Here is a 21,320-nt window from a genome sequence, read left to right as displayed (position 1 = left end):
GTACTAACGTTCATTACGGTCTCTTTTCAGCATTGGAGCAGCAATGTGACGAGCACCGCAAGCGAGCAAAGGAGCTGAAGCACAAATCGCAGCACCTCAACAACGTGCTGATGACTCTGACTCCAGTCTCCATCCCAGCACCTTTAAAACGCCCCAGACTTACCAGGGCCACATCTGGGCCAGCTGCTATCACCTCTCAAGTCCTGGCCCAGTCAGCACAAATTGCCTTGGCCCCAGGAGTGCCCGTCTCTCAGCTGGCCAACCTCCCTCTCAGCAAAGTGGTGTCCGCCCTTCCAGCCTCAGTGCTTGGGAAAAGTACATCGCAGGCACCCTCAGCCAGCTCCCCGGCCTCACCGTTATTGGGAGGATACACCGTACTGGCTTCCTCAGGCTCTAGTTTCCCCAACACTGTTGAGATCCATCCCGACGCTTCCAACCTGACAGTCCTAAGCACAGCAGCCATACAAGATGGCAGCACTGTGGTGAAAGTGGTGAGCCCTTTTCAGCTGCTCACCCTCCCGGGACTAGGCACCACCATACAGAACGTTACACAAATGGCTCCCAGTGGGAGCACGATTGTGACGGTGCCGTCTAGCGCCATTGAGGATGCCACGGCATCAGACGAACATACCACCACCATCGAGGTGACAACAGTGGCAGAAGAGCCAGAGCAGAAATGAAAAGGGGACTTGCCTGGAGGGACATTTTTTGTGACATACTCTGGCTTGAACTGCCTTTTCTCTGCCTGTGCTGAGGGAAGAGGGAACAGTGTAAAGAGGGCACAGGGAATTGAGACTCTGGGATAGATTGGCTAAAAGGAGTAATAATGAGGTTTGAGCCAAAGAAAGGGAAAAAGAGAGACCACCAAAAAAGAGGGGGGGAAATGCACTGACCCATTAGCCGGTTTACATATAAAACTTTCCTCCCGTGTTTTCCTGGAATACATGCTATCTCCATGTCTAGTTCACTAGCTCTGCATCGTCTCTAGACATCTCAGCTGGCACAGAGCATTGAGAGAAGCAGATGTGGGCAGGGCCTGAGAACAGGGAAAGAGCAGAAAGTAGCGAAAGGTTAAGGAAACAATAGATGATGAGGCATTTTACTAGAAACTAAGGGGTAAGTGGCCAAGGGGCACTCCTGAGTTCTGGCATGATTCAATACTGCATGTAGGCTGACAATACTGGGGAGTCTGCTGCTTCCCCTTCACAACAGAGGGCAGTTTGGGAAGCTGGTGTTCTGGAGGGTAGGCCGGTACAGAGTGCATAGCTGGACATGAAGAATGTGCATGACATTGAGGTAAAGCAGCCTTGGACCAGGGAAGGTCCTTTGATGTGTGGCAGTCCCAGGGCTGAGCCAAGTGACCCTTGTTGCTGGTTTCTGCACATAATGTTGGGTTTGGGTAGTTAAATGCAGTATCTCAATATTACTAAATGTGCAGTCTCCTCATTGTGAGTGAGATGCTGGCGTCCCAAGTCTGATCATTGAAAGGCGGTGTGGGGACAGTTGTTAAAGGTTTTGGTTCCATCCAGGGACAGGTGTGGAAAATCTGTATCTTTTGAGGATTTAGGGTCTCCTTCTGTTTTCTCAAAAATCTGTTCTTTTGGTTTTTTTTAAAAAAAGGAAACTCTCTTGTGGCCCTTCTGGTTGTGCAGGTGATGTCCAGGGGCACAGTTGTACTGTTGAGTATGCAGAGAAACCAATTAAATAATAGCACTAAGAGACATCTGAACTTCTTCCATCCTAGCAGGTGTTAACTGTGGAATCTAATTGTCTCCATGTCTCTGCTAATCTCTTATCAGAAGCATCTAGCCAATGAGCCTTATCTAGTGTGGCTGGGTGTTCTTGTCCCCTCCCAATGTGCCCAAAAGGATATGTTGTGGGCTGCAAGGTTTGAATATGCAAATAGAATATTCAAATATCAAATACTCTTTTGATTATTCAGCTCGCTGAGAGGTTCGCTACTGTCCTTATTTTTGTAAAAAGTGTGTGTGTGTGTGTGTGTGTGAGAGAGAGAGAGAGAGAAAGTGACGTTTCAGCTGGAGACAGTGTTAAAGGGGCTGGATTCCTGCAGTGTGGGTTTTCTGTCAACTTGATCTGGCAGCAGCAGCAGCAACAACAGGTCACTTTAATAAGCTAATAAATATTTTTGAAAGAGTGCTGCTGGCTTATTACATCTCCTTGTATGTGTCTGATTGTTACAGCTAGTATTAAAGCACAAAACTGGCTTCAAGAATGAACAGAATCCTCTTCCTCTTCTCCCCATGCCATCCACACACACCTGCAAAGTAATACTGCCAATCCTTCCAAAATGTTGGCCATACACTGTTTCAGGTTATATTTTAGGAAGTTATTTTCTTTGTGCTGTGGTGGTGGGAGAAAGCCAAGGGTGCTTCCCTTCACATGAGCATAGGCTGGTGTGTTAGCAAAGTGAAGGGAATATCACTGGAGACCTAGACTGGGGGCTTGATGGGAAAGAAATGTCCTTTGTTTGCTGCCTTAACCCTTTGGAAAAATTTAATAGTGGCAAAGCTTTAGATGTGGGATTGGCATCCCTGATGCTTTCTTTACTACTGTTTTTTTTTTTCTAGGCCAGCCTGGAATTCCATATGTTGGTGCTAATAAAACTCTAAGGATGGGTGAAGACATGTTATTGTTAATGACTTTACATAGCATTTTCAAAGGTGTTAGGGATTTTTAATAAATTAAGAAATAGAATTTGAATTATAGGAGGAGAGTCTTCTTTCTCCTCTTCTTTTGAGTGATGGAGAGGGCATGAATCTACATGCAAACAGAACAGGGCTTTCCAGAAATGTGAATTGTAGCCTTGACATCACCTCATTTTGTGAATGAAAAGAAGCTTATCCCAAGACTTGTTATTAATTACATAAAGGGATTTCTTTGTGGCTGCTGCTCTTAACTCCAGGAGGCAGGAAACATTTATGACAAAATCATGCAAACCTGACCAACTATTTTGGATGGGAAGCAACAACCCTCTAAAGATCTTTCACTTTTGTTCTCTTTTCCCCAGCTTGGCTATGAAATGCTGCTGAGCTTGGTCTCCATAATGGTGGAATTAGGATGCTCCTATGAGAAAGCAGTTGTGACCTTATAGACAAGAGAGGTGCTTGGTGGAAATGGGGAAGAAATTAGAGAGGGTTGTTGGTGAGTGGGCTAGGAAGTGGGAGAGTGCAGCTTGTTATAAAGTTGCAAGATGAAAGACTTGAGCCCTATGCTGCCTTCCCCCTAGTTACTGAAAGGGCCCTACTCTGTCTGAGGAGTAGAGGGGGCACAGTAGGGACAAGCAACAGAAGTACCTAGCAGGTGACTGTGGTTCAGGAATCAGCCACAGGGACACGGTTCAGGAATCAATAGCTCTTGTTTTACTGAGGTCAGGCTCCATTGAAGCAACAGCTTGGAGTCCGCAGATCTGGTTGGCAGAAAATGTAAACAAATACTAGCAACCCCATTCTCTCAGGCCATGAAGGAGACAGCGCAGCTATTAACTGTGTTGGGGACCTTTCATGTATCTTGTGCTCTTTAGCAAACGGTGTCTTGTCAGCTTAAAGAATCATGGGAAGCACATATGTCCCTTGTGTGCCTCTCACGTGTGGTATTTAGCCTGCTGCTTATGAGCCTCGAGTTCTGATCAATACTGCCTGTATCTCCAACAGCAAGCAGCATGGTGACATCAGGAACGCTCTCCACTGCCCATTATGTGCAGGGAAGGGATGGCCTTCCAATGTGTGGGGAGCCAGTCCCCTATCCCCATTGAAGACTGGGGAACAAAGGCAGTTGCATGGTTGGATTCCCCCTGCTCCTAAGCATTTGGGTACAAGTAGAGGGGGGAAAACACACATACTTTCACCAGCAAGAGGAGGGAGAGATTACGCTGCAACATGAAGCCAGGATATCGCACCGGAATTATTTTGTGTGTCTGCAACCTCTGATTCAACAGCATACATCTAGAGCATAAAGAAATAAACAGAGTCTGTTTGAGCATTAAAACCAATTAAACCTAATTCGCTTCAGTATCTGATCCCCTCTCTTGCTTTGTTGGAAGCTCTGAACTGTTTAGTGGCCAATCAGGATCCTTCATTTGTTTTGCTGTGTGAGATACTGTCTCTGTTGCTGTAATGTTTTCCCAAGGATATGAGATACCCAAGGCTGTGAAGTGTTGTGTGAGAGGAATTTTTGTTAATGATTGTCAGGAGACTGCTGTTTGCCTCGTATCTATTTTAGCAATACAGTTGTAAACGCTGTAAAGCATATATGCATCTATAAAGCAATATGGAGACTAAAATTTAATGAAGCACTTCCATTTGAGGCCAGTAGGTGCGGCTAGAGAGAAGCATATTGTGACGCTTGCCAGAGCACAGCCGCCAAAAGATAAACAGGAATAAAAGAGAGGTTGGGAGAGGTCTGTTCTCCCCCAGTATGCATATGTATGACTGCCATTAATATTCATTTATTCTGTATGTGTGTATCTGGGTGACAACAGGCTGCATAGGCAGGATCTTGTCTGGATTTACACACCAAAGTGTAATTTTTTTTTTTTTTTTAGGAGCTACTGGCTAAAATCCAGTGGTCTTTAAACAGTATGTGCCGGTACGTAACAGGGTTCTCTTGGCTTGATGGATGCTAGGGCCTTAAGTCACCAGCTTTCTAATATTTCAGGGCACATCCTTTTTCAGTGTTTAGGGACAAATACACCTAAGTCCTGGTGTCTTGAGGGAATCGCTGCTCATCCATTTTCTCCACTGCAGTAGATTCTACTTATTAACAAACCTCAGTTTCCAGCAAAAAAGTTGTTATTATCTGGTAGTTGCTAATGAGCAGAAAGCAGGTTTGTGAGGCTGCACTGTGGGAAGGAAGCACTGGGACCTGCTGAGTGCTGGCTCCAGGCAGGTTAGCAAGGCAGCAGCCAGGGAAAGCAGGTCCTAGTGCTTCCTTCTCTAGTTGCATCCTTGCAAACTTGCCTGTCATGGAGCCTTTCTTCCAAAAACCTGTTGCTAATAAGCAGCATGCCATTACCAGTATCCAAATCCCATTAACGTTAAAAGTCAATGAGATGGGATTGGTTCCTAGCAAAATGGTGCTATTAACCAGAAGTTGTTAATGTCCAGATTACTATTCAGTGGAATCTACTGTACTTCCTTGAACAGAAGAATGGCCACACTGGGTCAGACCAATGGTCCATCTAGCCCAGTAACCTGTCTTCCAACAGAGGCCAGTGCCAGATGCTTCAGAGGGAATGAACAGAACAGGGCAATTCATCCCCTGTCATCCAGTCCCAGCTTCTGGCAGTCAGAGGCTTAGGGACGCCCAGGGCATGGGATTACATCCCTGATCATCCTGGCTAATAGCCTTTGATGGACCTGTCCTCCATAAACTTATCTAATAAGTTTTTTGTTTCTAAGTTTCTAATAAGTTTTTTGAACCCAGTTATACTTTTGGCCTTCATATCATCCTCTGGCAATGAGTTCCACGGTTGTGTGAAGTACTTTTATTTGTTTTAAACCCGCTGCCTATTGATTTTGTTGGGTGGCCCCTGGTTCTTGTGTTCTATGATTTAGTTGGGGATTGGCCCTGCTTTGAGCAGGGGGTTGGACTAGATGACCTCCTGAGGTCCCTTCCAACCCTGATATTCTATGATTCTAAAGGGTAAATAGCACTTCCTTACTTTCTCCACACCAGTCATGATTTTATTGACTTCTCTCATATCCCACCTTAGTCATCTCTTTTCCAAGCTGAATAGTCTTTTTAATCTTGCCTCGTATGGAAGCTGTTCCACACCCCTAATAATTTTTGTTGCCCTTTTCTGTACCTTACGAGCACAAAGGCCAGAAGAGGTGTGTGCATCCCCTTGTTGGGGTGGTTGTTTTCCACCTGCTGGACTGGGGTGTGTATCTGTTACGAGCTCAGCGCAAATTTAGGCTGCTTTAAGTGTTCATACTCCACCTTCACCTACAGGCCTGTTGCTATTCTGTAACTCATGCCGAGGAGGAGGAGGGGCTGGCTCAAACCACCCAGCCCTGTGCGAGTGAGTCAGAGCAGGCGTGCTGAGAATTAGGTGGGGCCAGCACAGGCTGTTTTCATTGTTCCTCCCACCCACGCTCCTGAAACACCCTCCATTCTCACAGGGCCCAGTCTCCCTCGCACTGATATGAATGGAATGACTCTAAAGGTGTGTTTACGCTGCAGGTAGACATCTGCAGCTGTCCCATGCCAGCTGACTCAGGCTCAAAGGGCTCAGGCTAAGGAGCTGTTTAACTGCAGTGTAGATGTTCAAGCTCTGGCTGCAGCCCCAGCTCTGGGACCCTCCCACCTTGCAGGGTCCTAGAGCCCAGGCTTCAGCATGAGCCCAAATGTCTACACCACAATTAAACAGACCCTCAGCCCAAGCAGCTAGCATGAGCCAGCCGTGGGGGTTTAATTGCAGTGTAGGCATACCCTTATTGACTTCAGTGAGCATTGGATAGGTCCTAGGCTGTGTCCTGTGATTCCACTGCAAGTCAGACAGGCTCAGCAGACCTGGAGGTGTCAAGGGTGAGTACAGAGAGGTATATGGGGGTGTTCTAATGTGACTTATATCAAATGGACATGACCGGAAGAATTTCTGGCTGATGACAGTCACATCTCTGCTGGTACCCAGTGTAGCTATATAGGTCAGAACTGATTAGACAGCCATTCCAAGAGTATAACAGAACATGCCTTGTAAAAGCAATGATGCATCCTAAGTACAGTGGTAGTAAATGGGTTTGATTCACCCGCACTAGCAGCTGGGGTGCAAATTGCTTCTCTGCCCCAGCAGTGAACACAGTGACCCAAGGAGATTTGCTGCCAGGGAAGGGTAAGCAGCCTGAAGGGTGAGATGCTGCCAGTGAAAGCCTCACGGGGTTTCCAGTGAATTGCTGTATTTCCCACCTGTGACCACTTCTAGGTGGTACTAGCCTTCTTCAGGCTTCTTCTGGAAAGTGAAGGTTGCTGGTATATTATCTTTCTGTACTCCCCTTCAAGCCAAATTTTCTGCTGCTTGCAACCCTGTTAGATGGATTATGCTGCCAGAATCCAGCATAATCCAGGGGTGAATCTAGCCCAGTGACTGTTCTTGAGTGGGAGAAGGCACCTGACTTCAGGCTCATGCATTGCAGGGTACTCCAGGCAGGCAGGATTTGGTATAAGTGTACCCTGGGTTGAATGATACTGCTTAGTATGTCTGTCTTGCACAGGCAAGTCTTTATACACAGATGCTCTGCAGTCTTCCCTACATAACTTTGCCAGAGCTCCTCAGCTCTGACCAATAGTCCCTCTCCCATTCTGTTATGTTCGTAGCATACAAACAAAGAAAGGTAAAAATATAGAATACTCTTTCCGGAAGGTTGCAATTTATCACTACTTTATTTTTTAAAATCCAAAATCTTAACACACAAGAACCAAAAACAGAGATACAAAGCAGGCTGCTCCCTACGGCAAGGCATGGCTCACCCACTTTGCTCTAGGTAGGCTGGCTTTTTGCAGACTGACTCTGATAGATCCAGATTGCAAGCTTCCCTACAGAGCCCCCTACCCTGCAAGGAGGACCAGGAAAACCCTTGAAATTTCAAGTGATAGCTTACAATTTTAACAGTTTTCAATACACTACATACTCAAATCCTGGATCTCCTAAACAGTGACTGTTAACTGTGCCATGTTGCATGGAATCTGGTATTCCAGATATGCTTTCTCACCAAAAGTAGTGCCCTTTCTGTGTCTGAGTTTCATTAATTTGGTAGGATATTTTTGTCAAAGGATGTTTACAGTATCTCTTTATTCATTTGGATTGGGATTGAGTCCATTGTTTGTTCGTAAGGAATATTTGCACTGGAGGTACAGTTCTAATGTATCTGGTTTGCAGTATTCTAGCGGAGAGCAAATCTGCAACACAGAGCAGTTTGGAAAAGATGTCGTCTATCAGCTGTCTGAACTGTGATTTATTTATATTTTTTGGTAAAACTAGAACTGTCAGATTAATATCCATTGCTGTGTGGCCTCGGTAAATGCCACCAAACATCTGCTACAACTGTAAAATCAGCCTTAGTAACCTAAGTACCCACTAGGGCTGCCTTTGCCTAATACATGGGAGACCAGCTAGAAGGTGCTGAATTTGGCCCAGGTTGTGCTACAAAACCAGCCATGTTTAAACATAGCTGTGAAAACAGGACTGTGGCCAAGCGATGTTCTCATATGATTTATTCTTGACAGCAGCCTTTTCGTCTGCACTGACAAAGATGAGACACTCCCCTCTCCCCGCCAGTTCATGGATGCAGGTCCATTGGTGGCACTAACAGTGGAGGCTGCTCGTGTAGATGGGGCTTTTACCAGCGTGGTCTCGAAATGCCTGAACCCTGTCTACACTACAGCATTTGCTGTTGCCATGGTGATGCTATATCTGTGGTGTGAATTTATGGGTGATAATCTACCTGTGTAAATGAGGCCTATCGGGGAGAAACGCAGTTCTTTAATGTGGTTCTAGGGCTTTTTTGTTTGCTTGTTTTTCTGCACACAGAGGCAAGAATAAGCCATGGTATAACAAGGTTTGACCTCCGTCACCGCGGAGTTATTCGTGTGGTGAAGTCAGCAGAACAGAAATGTTTTCTTTAAAAATACATAAATAAATAAAGGGACCCAAGAGCATCCTAAACCTTAGAAACCAAAAGGGGGAGGGGGGGCAAAAATCTCTCTCCAGATAGATAGATATGAGAGTTCAAAATATCCATATGTATATAATATTAATATATTATATAATTTATACAATATTTTTAAATCACATTATTGATTGGTTGGCTCAAATGCTGCAAATAGTTACTAGCAGTTCATACAGCTGAAGGTACCATTGATACAGTGAGAGCACAAAGCCCTGTTCTGTTTAAAGTCCATGATATTAAGTGTGCAGAAGAAAAACTAAGAGCACAAAACTCAGGTCCTGCCAGGTAAGTGAAAAAGCCAATGACTTTAACCTAAATATTTAAAATCGGCTTTTATTTGTAAAAACACATTGTTACTATTTTGGGAGTCTTTAAATGCTTTACTTTCTAAATTTAAAAAGAAAGAGTGCTTTTCTCCTTACCTGGCACTTGAATAAGAACAGAACAGGGCATTTTGTCTTTGCATAATTCTGCTCTGACATGTATACTGAGACATCTAGGGTTAAAATTCTCCAGTAGAGAGAGCCAGAGATGCATGCATGCAAGCAAATGTACAGCCACTGTGCTACGGTGACTGCATATGCAGATTGGCAAAAAGAAAAGGAGTACTTGTGGCACCTTAGAGACTAACCAATTTATTTGAGCATGAGCTTTTGTGAGCTACAGCTCACTTCATCGGATGCTTCATGCACTTCATCCGATGAAGTGAGCTGTAGCTCACGAAAGCTCATGCTCAAATAAATTGGTTAGTCTCTAAGGTGCCACAAGTACTCCTTTTCTTTTTGCGAATACAGACTAACACGGCTGTTACTCTGAAATATGCAGATTGGGTAAATGACTACTCACACAGATATGAGTGCTTACATGACAAGTTAGATGCCTACCTGGCAGTTTGCACATGCATTTACCCAAGCGTGTGTTGTAAATTTGCATGCTGCCCTGTGGGGCACCTCTAGGCTGGATTTCCAAAGGAGACTGCAGGAATTAAGCAGCTGCTGTGGAAATTGAATGGGATTTGAGTTCCTGTCTGCTATAGGATCTTTTGAAAATCCCAGCCCTGCACTTTGAAAATGTCGCCCTTATTTCCATGGAAACTGACAATGACCCTGTGACAGTGTTTTATTCTGTTATACCAAATGACAGAGGTAGATTTACTAGGTTTTTGGGTGGATGTCAGTGTAATCAATCTATCTGAGATATTTATCTGACACCCCCGTCCCCACCCATAGCATCTGAGAACTTCACAATCTTCAGTGGCTTTATCCTCACAGTACTCTGTGAGATAGGGCAGTGCTATTATCCCTGCTGGATAGATGGGGAACAGAGGCAGAGAGAGACTAAGGGCCAGTTTTTTAGAGGTATTTAAGTGTGTAAAGATGTGGATAGGTGCTTAGCAGTAGTTTCAAAAGCACCTAGTGGCCTAACTCCCATCTGCATTGTTAGGTGCCTAAGTACCTTTGAAAATGTGACCCTAAGTGACTCACCCAATGTCACACAAGCTAGTTTGTGATGGAGCTGGGAACTGAAGCTGGATCTCCCAAGTCTCAGGCCCTAACTAGTGGGCCATCCTTCCTCTCTCAATAATAATGATAGCAGTAAATATGGTGACAGTCACTACCTGTACCATTAGTTTGTTGCTACATTGAGTATCCTGCAAGCAAAGACCTGCCTACCTATGAAAATACAGATTTTTTTCATTTTAAAATAAAGAGAAGCCTGTTGCTTTTAGTTCCAAATTGACCTGAGTGCCTGACTCTGTCCAACTGTAGTGACTGAAAGGTGATACCTGCTTTAATCTGTTTGGCAAAGAGTGTGTTCTGCATAGCTGGCAGTAAGACACAAGAGGGTGTGGCATAAGGACCAGAATAACCCTGCCAGAGATACTCTAAAACCTAACTCCGGCAGCTGATTGTCTGTCTGTGGCATTCCTAGGTGGAGTGATACCTGATGGTATCGATTCACCCTGCAGCCAACTAGGTTTTGTTGGGTTTATTTTTCCCCAGCATAATGGAATTTGTTTTGCTTCTTCAGACTTGGAGTTTTGGTCCGGTATCGCCCAGGCTCAGGGGACCAGATTCTCTGACAAAGCATCTGTGCCAATTTCCACCAACTGCAAGACAGACTCTGAATGCTCAGTGAACCTGCAGACCCGACCTCTTGTGAATGCCATGGTGGTAATTCACAGGGTGATGTCAAGGTACAAAAAACATAGTGTAATTTTTCTTAAAAATCTATACCTGTGATTATCAATAGCTGAGGTTAGTGCAATGTGAGGGACTGTAAAAAATAGATTTATATTTTATTGGTGAACCTCTCCTTCTGGCATTTCATTCAGCACCAACGATGGAACAGAACTGGTCCGTTCCACTCTCTGGTTCTAGTCCAGCCTTGCAAAATTCTGCTTGGGGTGAGCAGAATAAGGGTCTGCCGGGAGTAAAACTGGGTCCTTGTCACAATCCCCATGGTACAGTCAGGGGAGCAGACTGGGCAGGTCTCATACACTTCCATAACAATCTTGGGTGTTTGAGTCCCTTTCCCCTGCACTATCACAGCATTTGCAGAACACGGTGTTTTTGGTCTTATACTCTCTGCTCCATTCGCAGGACATAGCCACGCTGCTTGCTGTATGTTAAGTTACAGGGAGGATGGTGGCACCTGCTTAAGTATCCACTCCAAGGGCTTGTCTACAAGCCAAAGTTGCACTGCTTTAATTACACCTCTCTAGTTAAATCAGCACAATCCCCTGGTGAGGATGCAGTTATATTGGTATAAAAGAGCGTACAGTGGTATAGCTTACTCTCGTGACTCTGCCGGTAGAGCAGTCTCTTCCGAGAGTGAGGATGGCTCGGAGGTTAAGGTGCTGGCCTAGAGCTTGGGAGACCTTGGTTTAAGTACCAGCTATGCCATAGACTCTGTGACCTTGGTCAAGTACCTTCGTGTCTTTGGCCTTCAATTTCCATCTGTACAAAGGGGACCATAGCCCTCTCCTACTGTACAGGGGCGTTGCGAGGCTAAATCTCCTGCAGAGCATGAAGTGCTCAGATACCCCAGTGAGGGGGGCTACATAAGTACCTAAGATAAAACAGGCTGTATTGGAATAAAAGGCATGGATAAAACTATTGCCATGTTAGGGGATGTACTGCTTTAACTATTGGAGTGTAAAAAAAGAAAAGTCACATCCCTAACCAAAAAAGGCCAGGCCAAAGACCTGACTCAGCAAAGCACCGGTAACTATGTACTAAAGTCCCAACGATTTCAATGAAATTTAATCAGGTGCTTAAGTACTCTGCTAAATCAGGGGCCTAAAATATTCTGCTCTGAAATAAAATATGCTTGATTCTCAAACAGAGAAAGAGGCTAGATCTTTCAACAGTTCTCTCATTCCTCTCAACAGATCAGCTTCAACTCCCTAGAGGTGCTTAGGTGCATTTAATGCTGCCCCCAAACTTCTGGTGAATGGCAGATGTGGTCATGGCTGCATTGTTGAAGTTGTCATAGGAGCACTGGAGTTTGCTGGCTCGGAGACAGTTTAGACTTCTGGTGCTGGGAAGGAGGAATGCATCTCATCTGCTTCCCCCTCTTTTAGGCAGGAGTGGAGACTCTTTAAAGCTGGAGGAAAGATTTGACTTCCTCATTTCCCATCTCAGTAACTAGCTGCTCCAATGCACCCTATCCTGAGGTCTGTCGCTACTCATTGTTTCTGGTGAAATTATCAACAGTTAAATTGTTAACCAAGCTTACATTCAGCCTGGCAACATTAGGCTTCAGAGTTAATATTCAAGTTAGATAAATGGAAGCAGTTCACGCATTTCTCAGAACTATTGCTCTGAGATGGCTGTAGGCTTAGGCAAAGACTGCTGTGTTGGTTGCGTTCAGGTCACTCTCAGAAGTTTTCTTTGCAACCAGAAGCACTACAGATTGTATATATTCTATGTTAAAAAAACAAATGAGAACCTTACATTTTTAGACCACAACTAAGTGGTAGGGAAATAAAAACTGAAGTTCTGTGTCTGTTTACATGGCAGCATAATCATGTTATAGTCAGGAGGCTGGAGAATGGTGAACCCACTAGGAAAAGATGGCAGAAAGTCAGTGAGGAAGGGACAGTCATCTTGGATCCATACAAGGGGAATGGGATGTGACATACCTGATAGAATTCCCTAGTCTCGCCTCTGTTAGATTACATACATGTCATGGGTTTGATCACGTCTTGGCAGAGGTGTTTCTGCCTATAGTCAAATGCCCTGCCATGCTGGGCACCTGCCAGCAGCAATGTCTGCCCTGTTTTATTTTCGAACTGAGTCTGACGAAACAGCTACAGGTGCTTAGTTAGGGATTGTATATTTGAGATAGGTCCTGTTTCTGTGCAACACCTCTCAGGGAATTATGTTTCCTTTAATGGAAGTTAAAAGCAAAACCCACCTTGCACTGACCTCAGAAATCAAAAGGCGGGATGGTTTTGGCATTCAAGGAATATGAATCATGTTTGTTGTCTAACTTGAAAACCTAACTACCATGTCTATAAAACATGGCAAGCAGGCATCCCTTTAATTAGAGACCAAGCAAGGTTGCTGTCAACTCGGGACTAGAGCAACTTTCCCCCTGTGGAGGGACCAAATGTAGATGGATTTGCAAAAATCTTTGTTTACAGGTGCTGTGAAAAAGTCCACACCTGTACTACTGCCCCTCCTACCTTGCTCTTAGCGCTTTGCATCCATTGATATCGAAGCACTTCACAAAGCAGATAGGCGTCCCCCTTTTAAAAATGAGATCCAGGGCTTGTCTTCAGTGCAAAGTTAACTTAAGTTATAACTTGCCATGTCTTGTCCACGCACACAAACCTTATCTCACAGGTGGGGGTGGCTAGAACTCAGGTGGGCTGGGTTGGCCTGGCTGAGTGGACCGGCTAAAGCCTAAGTGAACACAGCTTGACAGCAGCTAACCTGGCTCTGCAGTGTGGACACAGGCTAATGCCACTAGTCCTCCTTGTGCCTTCCTGTGGATGTCCAGAAAGGACAGATACAGTCTCACACAATTTAGTGGGAAAGAACTCACGGAGAGGGTCAGCTAACTGCAGCACAAAGAACCATGGGAAGTGCGCCCCAAAATCCCAGCCCTACATACAGTGCCAGCGTGGACACAGCAACTTGAACATAAGTTCCCCGTGTGGCTGCTCTCTCCCAAGCTAGGCTAACTGTGCAGTGGTAGGTTTCAGAGTAACAGCCGTGTTAGTCTGTATTCGCAAAAAGACAAGGAGGACTTGTGGCACCTTAGAGACTAACCCATTTATTTGACCATGAGCTTTCGTGAGCTACAGCTCACTTCATCGGATGCATACCGTGGAAACTGCAGCAGACTTTATATACACACAGAGAATATGAAACAATACCTCCTCCCACCCCACTGTCCTGCTGGTAATAGCTTATCTAAAGTGATCATCAAGTTGGGCCATTTCCTGCACAAATCCAGGTTCTCTCACCCCCCCACCCCCATACACACACAAACTCACTCTCCTGCTGGTAATAGCTCATCCAAAGTGACCATTCTCCCTACAATGTGCATGGTAATCAAGGTGGGCCATGTCCAGCACAAATTCAGGCTCTCTCACCCCCCCCCTTTTTTTTTTCTTCCCCCGGGGACACACACACAAACTCACTCTCCTGCTGCTCTGTGTGTGTGTGTGTGTCCCCAGGAAAAAAAAAAAGTGGGGGGGGGGGTGAGAGAGCCTGGATTTATGCTGGAAATGGCCCACCTTGATTATCATGCACATTGTAGGGAGAGTGGTCACTTTGGATGAGCTATTACCAGCAGGATAGTGAGTTTGTGTGTGTGTTTTTTGGAGGGGGGTGAGGGGGTGAGAGAACCTGGATTTGTGCAGGAAATGGCCCAACTTGATTATCATGCACATTGTGTAGAGAGTTGTCACTTTGGATGGGCTATTACCAGCAGGAGAGTGAGTTTGTGGGGGGTGGTGGTGAGAAAACCTGGATTTGTGCTGGAAATGGCCCACCTTGATGATCACTTTAGATAAGCTATTACCAGCAGGACAGTGGGGTGGGAGGAGGTATTGTTTCATGTTCTCTGTGTGTATATAAAGTCTGCTGCAGTTTCCACGGTATGCATCCGATGAAGTGAGCTGTAGTTCACGAAAGCTCATGCTCAAATAAATTGGTTAGTCTCTAAGGTGCCACAAGTCCTCCTTTTCTTTGTGCAGTGGTAATATACCCCCCCAAGGTGGAATGATTCGTCCAAGGCCACAAAGCAGGGCTGGGCTCAGAGCCCAGGTTTTCTGGGTGTCAATCCTTTACCCTGACTGCCAGAGAATGGCTCATTCCGCTGCCATGTTCCCTTATGCACCCCCAAATGCCCAGTTAGCTGTCGGACACTGCTGTTCTTCCCCCCTTCCAATGCATGCAGTAGGGTGGGATTCCTTTGGCCCATACAGAGATGGCTGGCTCCCACAAGTGACCTAGAAATGTTTCCACGATGAAGTTGTTTCTCACATCGATGAAGTGAGCTGTAGCTCACGAAAGCTCATGCTCAAATAAATGGGTTAGTCTCTAAGGTGCCACAAGTCCTCCTTTTCTTTTTGCGAATACAGACTAACACGGCTGTTACTCTGAAACTAGAAATGAACAACAGCCTGTAAGTAACTAGTACCACTCTATTTGCATAAGAGACCTATGAGGTTGACAGCATGATGCTGACTCACTCAAACACTTGATTACGTTTCTTTGATAGCCAGGAAGCACACCAAGTTTCGTTTCTCCTGCTGAAGTCTTGCTGGTCCTTGATTACAAACCAGGAGCAACCCTCAGCTACTACACTAGTCTACAAATAATAGACCCCAGGGCCCATGGACTGCCAGCTAAGATGTATGTTCAGTCTCCTAGCAGCTTGCAGCATATGCTACCATCAGCAGGATGGTGTTGATGGCGAAGGGGGACTGCAAAGTCCCCCTTGCCCTCCCATCATCATCCTCCAGCTTCGGCAGGTGCAATCTTGACCGGCAAGGCTGTTCTCCTTTGCTAAGTATTCAGCACTAAGGAACTGTTGGGTTCTCTTTACTGTCTTGCAACGCTGTGTTCTCGTATCAAACACAAAAACAGCCTGCGTAAGAGCTGAGGAGATGCTGAGTTCCTCGTCCCTAGGTCTCAGTAAACAAGTCCCTCCCTCTGGGAGGGGTGGCAGGGAAAGCTACATCACACAGCTTTGGAGGCTGCCTGTTTTCTTACTGCTCAGTGTGAGAAATGGAAACAGAAACTTGTAACTTCCTGGAGTGTTTCTTTTGCTTCATGTTTCAGAACAACCAAATTCTGACTCCGAGTGACTCAGGGTCTTTTCTCTCCCCACCCACTTCTTTATGAAATCACCCATCAGGATCGTAGCTACTTCCTTGCTTTTTCTCTGTTTTCAAGAACTGAACCATTGAGCATCAAGTGCCTCTCTCCTATAGCTCAGATAATCCCCCTGCATGGGAACAGGCTGCAGATCATGGGACCTGTGCAGCCTTTCCGTATACCTTTGCAGCCCTGGCAGAGTGGTCCTTTAGTGTTTTCTCTCTTGGCTCCCATGGCCACGGTCCTGTTGAGCACACAGCTGGCCAAACAGCAGGACACCTCAGCCATTCTCTTGCTTTCCCTTTGTGCCTCTCTCTGAGTGGGTTTAGGGAGGTGTTTATAGCCAGCTTTTGAAGCAGAAACGAAGACCTCATCAGTGCGAAAGATTTGAAATAATGAGTCCAGCTTCCCCACCCCTGCGTTATGAGACTAGCTTTAAAAAATCTTGTGATTTCTTAATAAATGCTGGGGGTGGGGTGACCGGATGTCCCAATTTTATAGGGACAGTCCTGAATTCGGGGGCATTTTCTTATATAGGTGCCTATTACCCCCACTCCCATCCCGATTTTTTACACTTGCTGTCTGGTCACCCTAGCTGGGGGGGGGGGGGGAGGGGAGAGGTAATTTTTCTTCTGTTTTCTTGGGTCTGTACAGGTCACTTTTCCAAGCTTTTCTCCCTCACAAGGAGGCCTAGAAATTTTTTTTTTTTTTTTTAAAGAAAGCTGAGATTCTTCCCTCATCCCATGACTCCAGGAGCTGGGGTTTTAAGAAAAAACACCCAAGAGTGTGAGATTCATGATGAAATCATGGGAGCTGGCAACACTGCCGAGACCTTGCACGGTTTGCAGCCCTAATCCCCCCGGGGAGAGTACCACTGGAAGCAACAGGAGTGGAAGCTATCGCATGTGCAGGACTTAGAGGATGCTGCTGCTGGTGGAACTGCCCCAGCTACAACTTACACAGTGCTGTCGGGGAGTCTCATTTTGACATGGCTGGCTCCTGGACGGGTTCCATGGGGTAGGGGGTGCTGCCGGCTGGCCTGTCCCCCCAGCCCAGGAAGGATGCATGCTGCACCCAGAGTCTGTTCTGGCCCTTTCTTCAGGGCACAGTTTGTTCTTCAAACACAAAGCAACACCACAAGCTATTCCACTGACACAAGCAAGCTGCAGGAGCCTGGAGGCCTTTCCCCTCGCATCTCTCCCCCCTCTAGGACCTGCCATAGGAAACCACCTCCTTCCTCTAGCCTTTAAGGGAGCATTTCCAGCCCTTTATAGGACTCACCTGACCCCTTCCCATCTGGGCTTAATAATCTTTTCTCCCAGCCCCAAACAGCTGTTCTTACATGGCCTCTGGCTGTGAACAACCAAGGGGCCGTCCACCCTGCTACAGGGGGCCTTAACACTGTTCCTGAATTAAGCACCATTCTGGATCATTGATAAGATCCTGTCTACAGAGCGCACAATGGAACAGTGTTGTAACAAGATCAGGGGCCACCCTTGGTGAAAATGGTTCCCATGACATAGCTCTGCTGGTTGGCTGGGCCTTATACATGAGAACGATGTCCCTCATTCTGGACTATTTTGTCTCTGAGTGGTAACATGGTTGGGCCTGAACATCCCTGCATGATGCATATCACGTCTGTGGCTGGCTGTTTACACAAACTCCTCAGCCATAGTTCAGCTGATTAGTGGGATGTGTATTTTGCACTTTGTTCATTCTGATTATTCCCCTCCTCCAGGAAGTTAGACAGAAAAGTTACTGCAAGGATGATACAGTGGGATTGTGGATTTATTCCGCTACTAGACCGGCTTTGCCTCACTTTATAAGTCCAGACAGGAATTTCCTGTGTGTCATTGCTTCTCATTCTCCAGGGACCAGAGAGCCCAGCCACCCTCGTTCTGCCTCTTGCATCATCTCTCTTAATGAAGTTGCACAATAGGAACTTCTCAGCTGTTTTTTGTTAATAATGTGCAGGGAAGAACAGAATCCAGCTCTCTCTGCCACAGCTGTCCTGGTGCTGCAGGGCTAACAGGAGAAAATAACCATTTCATGTAGTCAGTGACGCGAGCAGCCAGGACCTGAAGGTGCAAAGGGAGCAGCTATCATTGGGGTCACAGACGTTGGCATTTTCTTCAGTAACTTTTCTAATCATTATGATTTGTATTGAATTGGCACCTAAAGGCTGCTCTGACCAGGTCTCCTTTGCACTAAATGTTGTAAACAACACCCAGGTCCCAGCCCCAAAGAGCTTACAATCTAATTTAAAACAAGATGAAACAAACGAGTGTCACAAACTGGGAGGGAGAAAAACATCAAACTCTAAAGAGACTCTGTGCCGAAACCTGCCAGGGGCTGGGCACCTCCTGAAGTGGGAATTGAGGGTATTTAGCATCTCTCAGGATCAGGCCCCCTGATGGTTAGGCCCAAAATTTGTGTTGTGTTGTGATTAAAAGTTTTACAGATCTTGCTATGGACAGGCATGTTGACACTGAGACTTTTGCTCAATTAAAAGAAATGACTTTGGCTTGGATTTGAACTTTCCTCTGCAATCTTATGCAATAGTGCTGGTGGCACTAAGAAATGGAAAACAAAACTGATTTATTCACAGAAGGGAAACTGATTGGACCTTGTTTACCTGCAAAAACTGTACCACTTTACCTGCACTGGCATAATTGAACTGCTACAACCCACCTAGTGTGGATGCAATTACACCAGTCACAGTTGCTTTGAATTGGGTCCCTGAAATTATTTATTACTATTTATTATCTTAGAAGAAGAACAAATCTTCTCGAAGACAGTTTGTAGGACTAGACAGGAGGGTGTTAAACTAGTAACAAAAGGAGAGGGTGAAAAGAGGGAACAAAAAAGCATTCATTTAGAACAAAATCAAGATGTTACAAACAAAATTAATCAAGACACCAAAATAGGTGAAGAGAAGAAATTCTTAAGTTGCCTCTACACCAGTGCTAGGCAGGCCCACCGACAGAAATTCCAGGGGCCAGGGCCATCCCTAGGTGGGGGGGCGTGGACCGGGGCGGAAGTGACGAATCCATCACTTCTGGCACCGCCCACAGGGGCCCCCCAAAGCACAGTGCCCGGAGCAGTCTTGCAGTGCCCAGAGTGGTGCCTGGAGTAGTGCCCAGAGTGGCCCTTTTAAATCACCTGAGCCCCTGGGCAGTTGCCCAATTTGACCCCTACGTCAGCCGGACTGATGCTAGGAGCTTGGGAAATAAACAAAAGGAATTGGAATTGCATATTTATGAGCATAAATTTGATCTAGTTGGTATTACTGAAACCTGCTAGGAAGATTCATATTCAAAGGGGAGGGGGAGTGGCATTCTATGTCAAAATGACATTTCCTGTTTCTGAGACACTTATAACTTGGAAGCAAATGATCTTGAATGCTTATGGATCAATGTCCCAATAGATAAAGCATAAGCTGCGGTATTAGTTGGCATCCACTACAGACCACCAAATCACATTAAAGAACAGGATGACTGGCTCCTTATGAGCCTAGCTATAATGTGTAGTGGGGAAAAAGCTGCATTATTTTGGGGGGCTTCAATCTGAGTGACACATGCTACTTATCTCATGCTGTCAGTACAAAACATCCTCGGATTTTCTCAATATTATAGATTTTATATATTAGATGTCTCTTGACAGATAAAAAGGAACTGATCATACAACTACAAATTAATGTTAGCTTAGGTACACGTGAACATGACTTGATCACATGTGTTCTGTGCAAACAGGATAAAGTCCAAACCAGTCATATATATACTTGGTGCTTCAAAAGGGTCAATTTAACAAAGCTGAAAACAATTATGAGCCAAAACAGTTGAGAAAAAGAATGTAAATGAAAAATGTGATTGATAATTGGGAACTGTTTCAGAACATTTTACTAGATGCTCAAAAAGCCACAAATGAGAAAGAAGAAAGCCATACTAGTTTAAAAAAACCTAACCTGACTTAGAAGGGCAATGAAAGCAGATATATATAACCACTGGAAGAAAGGGGAAGGTGAAAGCAATTTAATTTAAATCAGAAGCTCTGAATTGTAGAAAATTGATAAGGGAAGCAAAAGAACAGAAGGCGAACTCAATCATCAACAGAGTTACATACAATAAAAAGTTTTTAAAGTATATTGGGAACAAAAGGAATCATAACAATGGTATTGGTCCACTATTAGATGGAAATGGTAGAACATTCAGTGCTAATGCAGAAAAAGCAGAAGTGATCAAAAAATATTTCTGTTCTGTGGTTGGGAAAAAGCTAGAAGATTTAGTCATAATTGACGAAAATGAACTACTTTCCATTCCAACAGGAACTCTGGTGAATGTTAAACAGCAACTACTAAACATTTTAAAATCAGCAGGTCTGGATCCAAGAAAGCTAAAAGAGCTGGCTGAGGAGCAGTCTGGACCATGAATGTTGATTTTCAAGACGTCTTGGAACGCTGGGGAAGTTTCACCAGACTGGAAGAAAGGTATGTTGTGCCAGTATTTAAAAAGGGTAAAAGGGACAGGCAATTATAGGCCTGTAAGTCTGACATTGATCCTGGACAAAGTAATGGAATGGTTGATATGGGACTCGATTGATAAAAATTAATGATAAGTAATATAACTAATGCCATTCAACATGGCTTATGGAAAATAGATCTAGTCAGCTCACATGATTTGTTACGAGAATACAAGGTAAGGTAATAATGTTGATGTAATATACTTAGACTGCTGTAAGGCATTTGACTTGGTGCCACACAACATTTTGATTAAAAAATTAAAATGATACAAACTCAAATGACACCCAATGGCATACTAGGCTACAATCCAGACCAATGAGTAGTTGTCACCCGTGCCCTGTACCTGAGGTGCCCTTTGTAATGCCTTTGATGCTGTAGCCTCCAGCCTGAACTGCCCATAAACCACCTCCAGCATGTAAATCATTCCCAGCTATATCTGTAAAAAGAAAAGGAGGACTTGTGGCACCTTAGAGACTAACCAATCTATTTGAGCATGAGCTTTCGTGAGCTACAGCTCACTTCATCGGATGCATACCGTGGAAAATACAGTGAAGAGATTTATATACACACAGAACATGAAAAAATGGGTGTTTATCATGCACACTGTAAGGAGAGTGATCACTTAAGATGAGCTATTACCAGCGGGGGGGGGAGGGGGAGAAAATCTTTTGTAGTGATAATCAAGGTGGGCCATTTCCAGCAGTTAACAAGAACGTCTGAGGAAGGGGGGGGGGAGGGAATAAACAAGGGGAAATAGTTTTACTTTGTGTAATGACT

At 45.0% G+C, this 21,320-nt stretch overlaps 1 protein-coding gene across 6 annotated transcripts in view; it reads left to right on the top strand.

The window, feature by feature from the left end:
- GMEB2 (glucocorticoid modulatory element binding protein 2) overlaps positions 1-4,841 on the top strand; it is a 43,496-nt gene extending 38,655 nt beyond the window's left edge. For all 6 annotated transcript variants that reach the window (XM_073308877.2, XM_073308884.2, XM_073308883.2 and 3 more), the window contains exon 10: positions 31-4,841. In XM_073308877.2, the coding sequence (XP_073164978.1) occupies positions 31-680 (650 nt within the window). In that variant the 3' untranslated portion in view covers positions 681-4,841. The remainder of the gene's footprint in view (positions 1-30) is intronic.
- Positions 4,842-21,320: the final 16,479 nt, after the last annotated feature.

Source organism: Lepidochelys kempii, chromosome 13 (assembly GCF_965140285.1).
Source record: "Lepidochelys kempii isolate rLepKem1 chromosome 13, rLepKem1.hap1, whole genome shotgun sequence".
Classification (NCBI taxonomy): domain Eukaryota; kingdom Metazoa; phylum Chordata; order Testudines; family Cheloniidae; genus Lepidochelys; species Lepidochelys kempii.
Note: the sequence above shows the minus strand (reverse complement) of the source record. Positions and strands in the feature narration are given on the sequence as shown.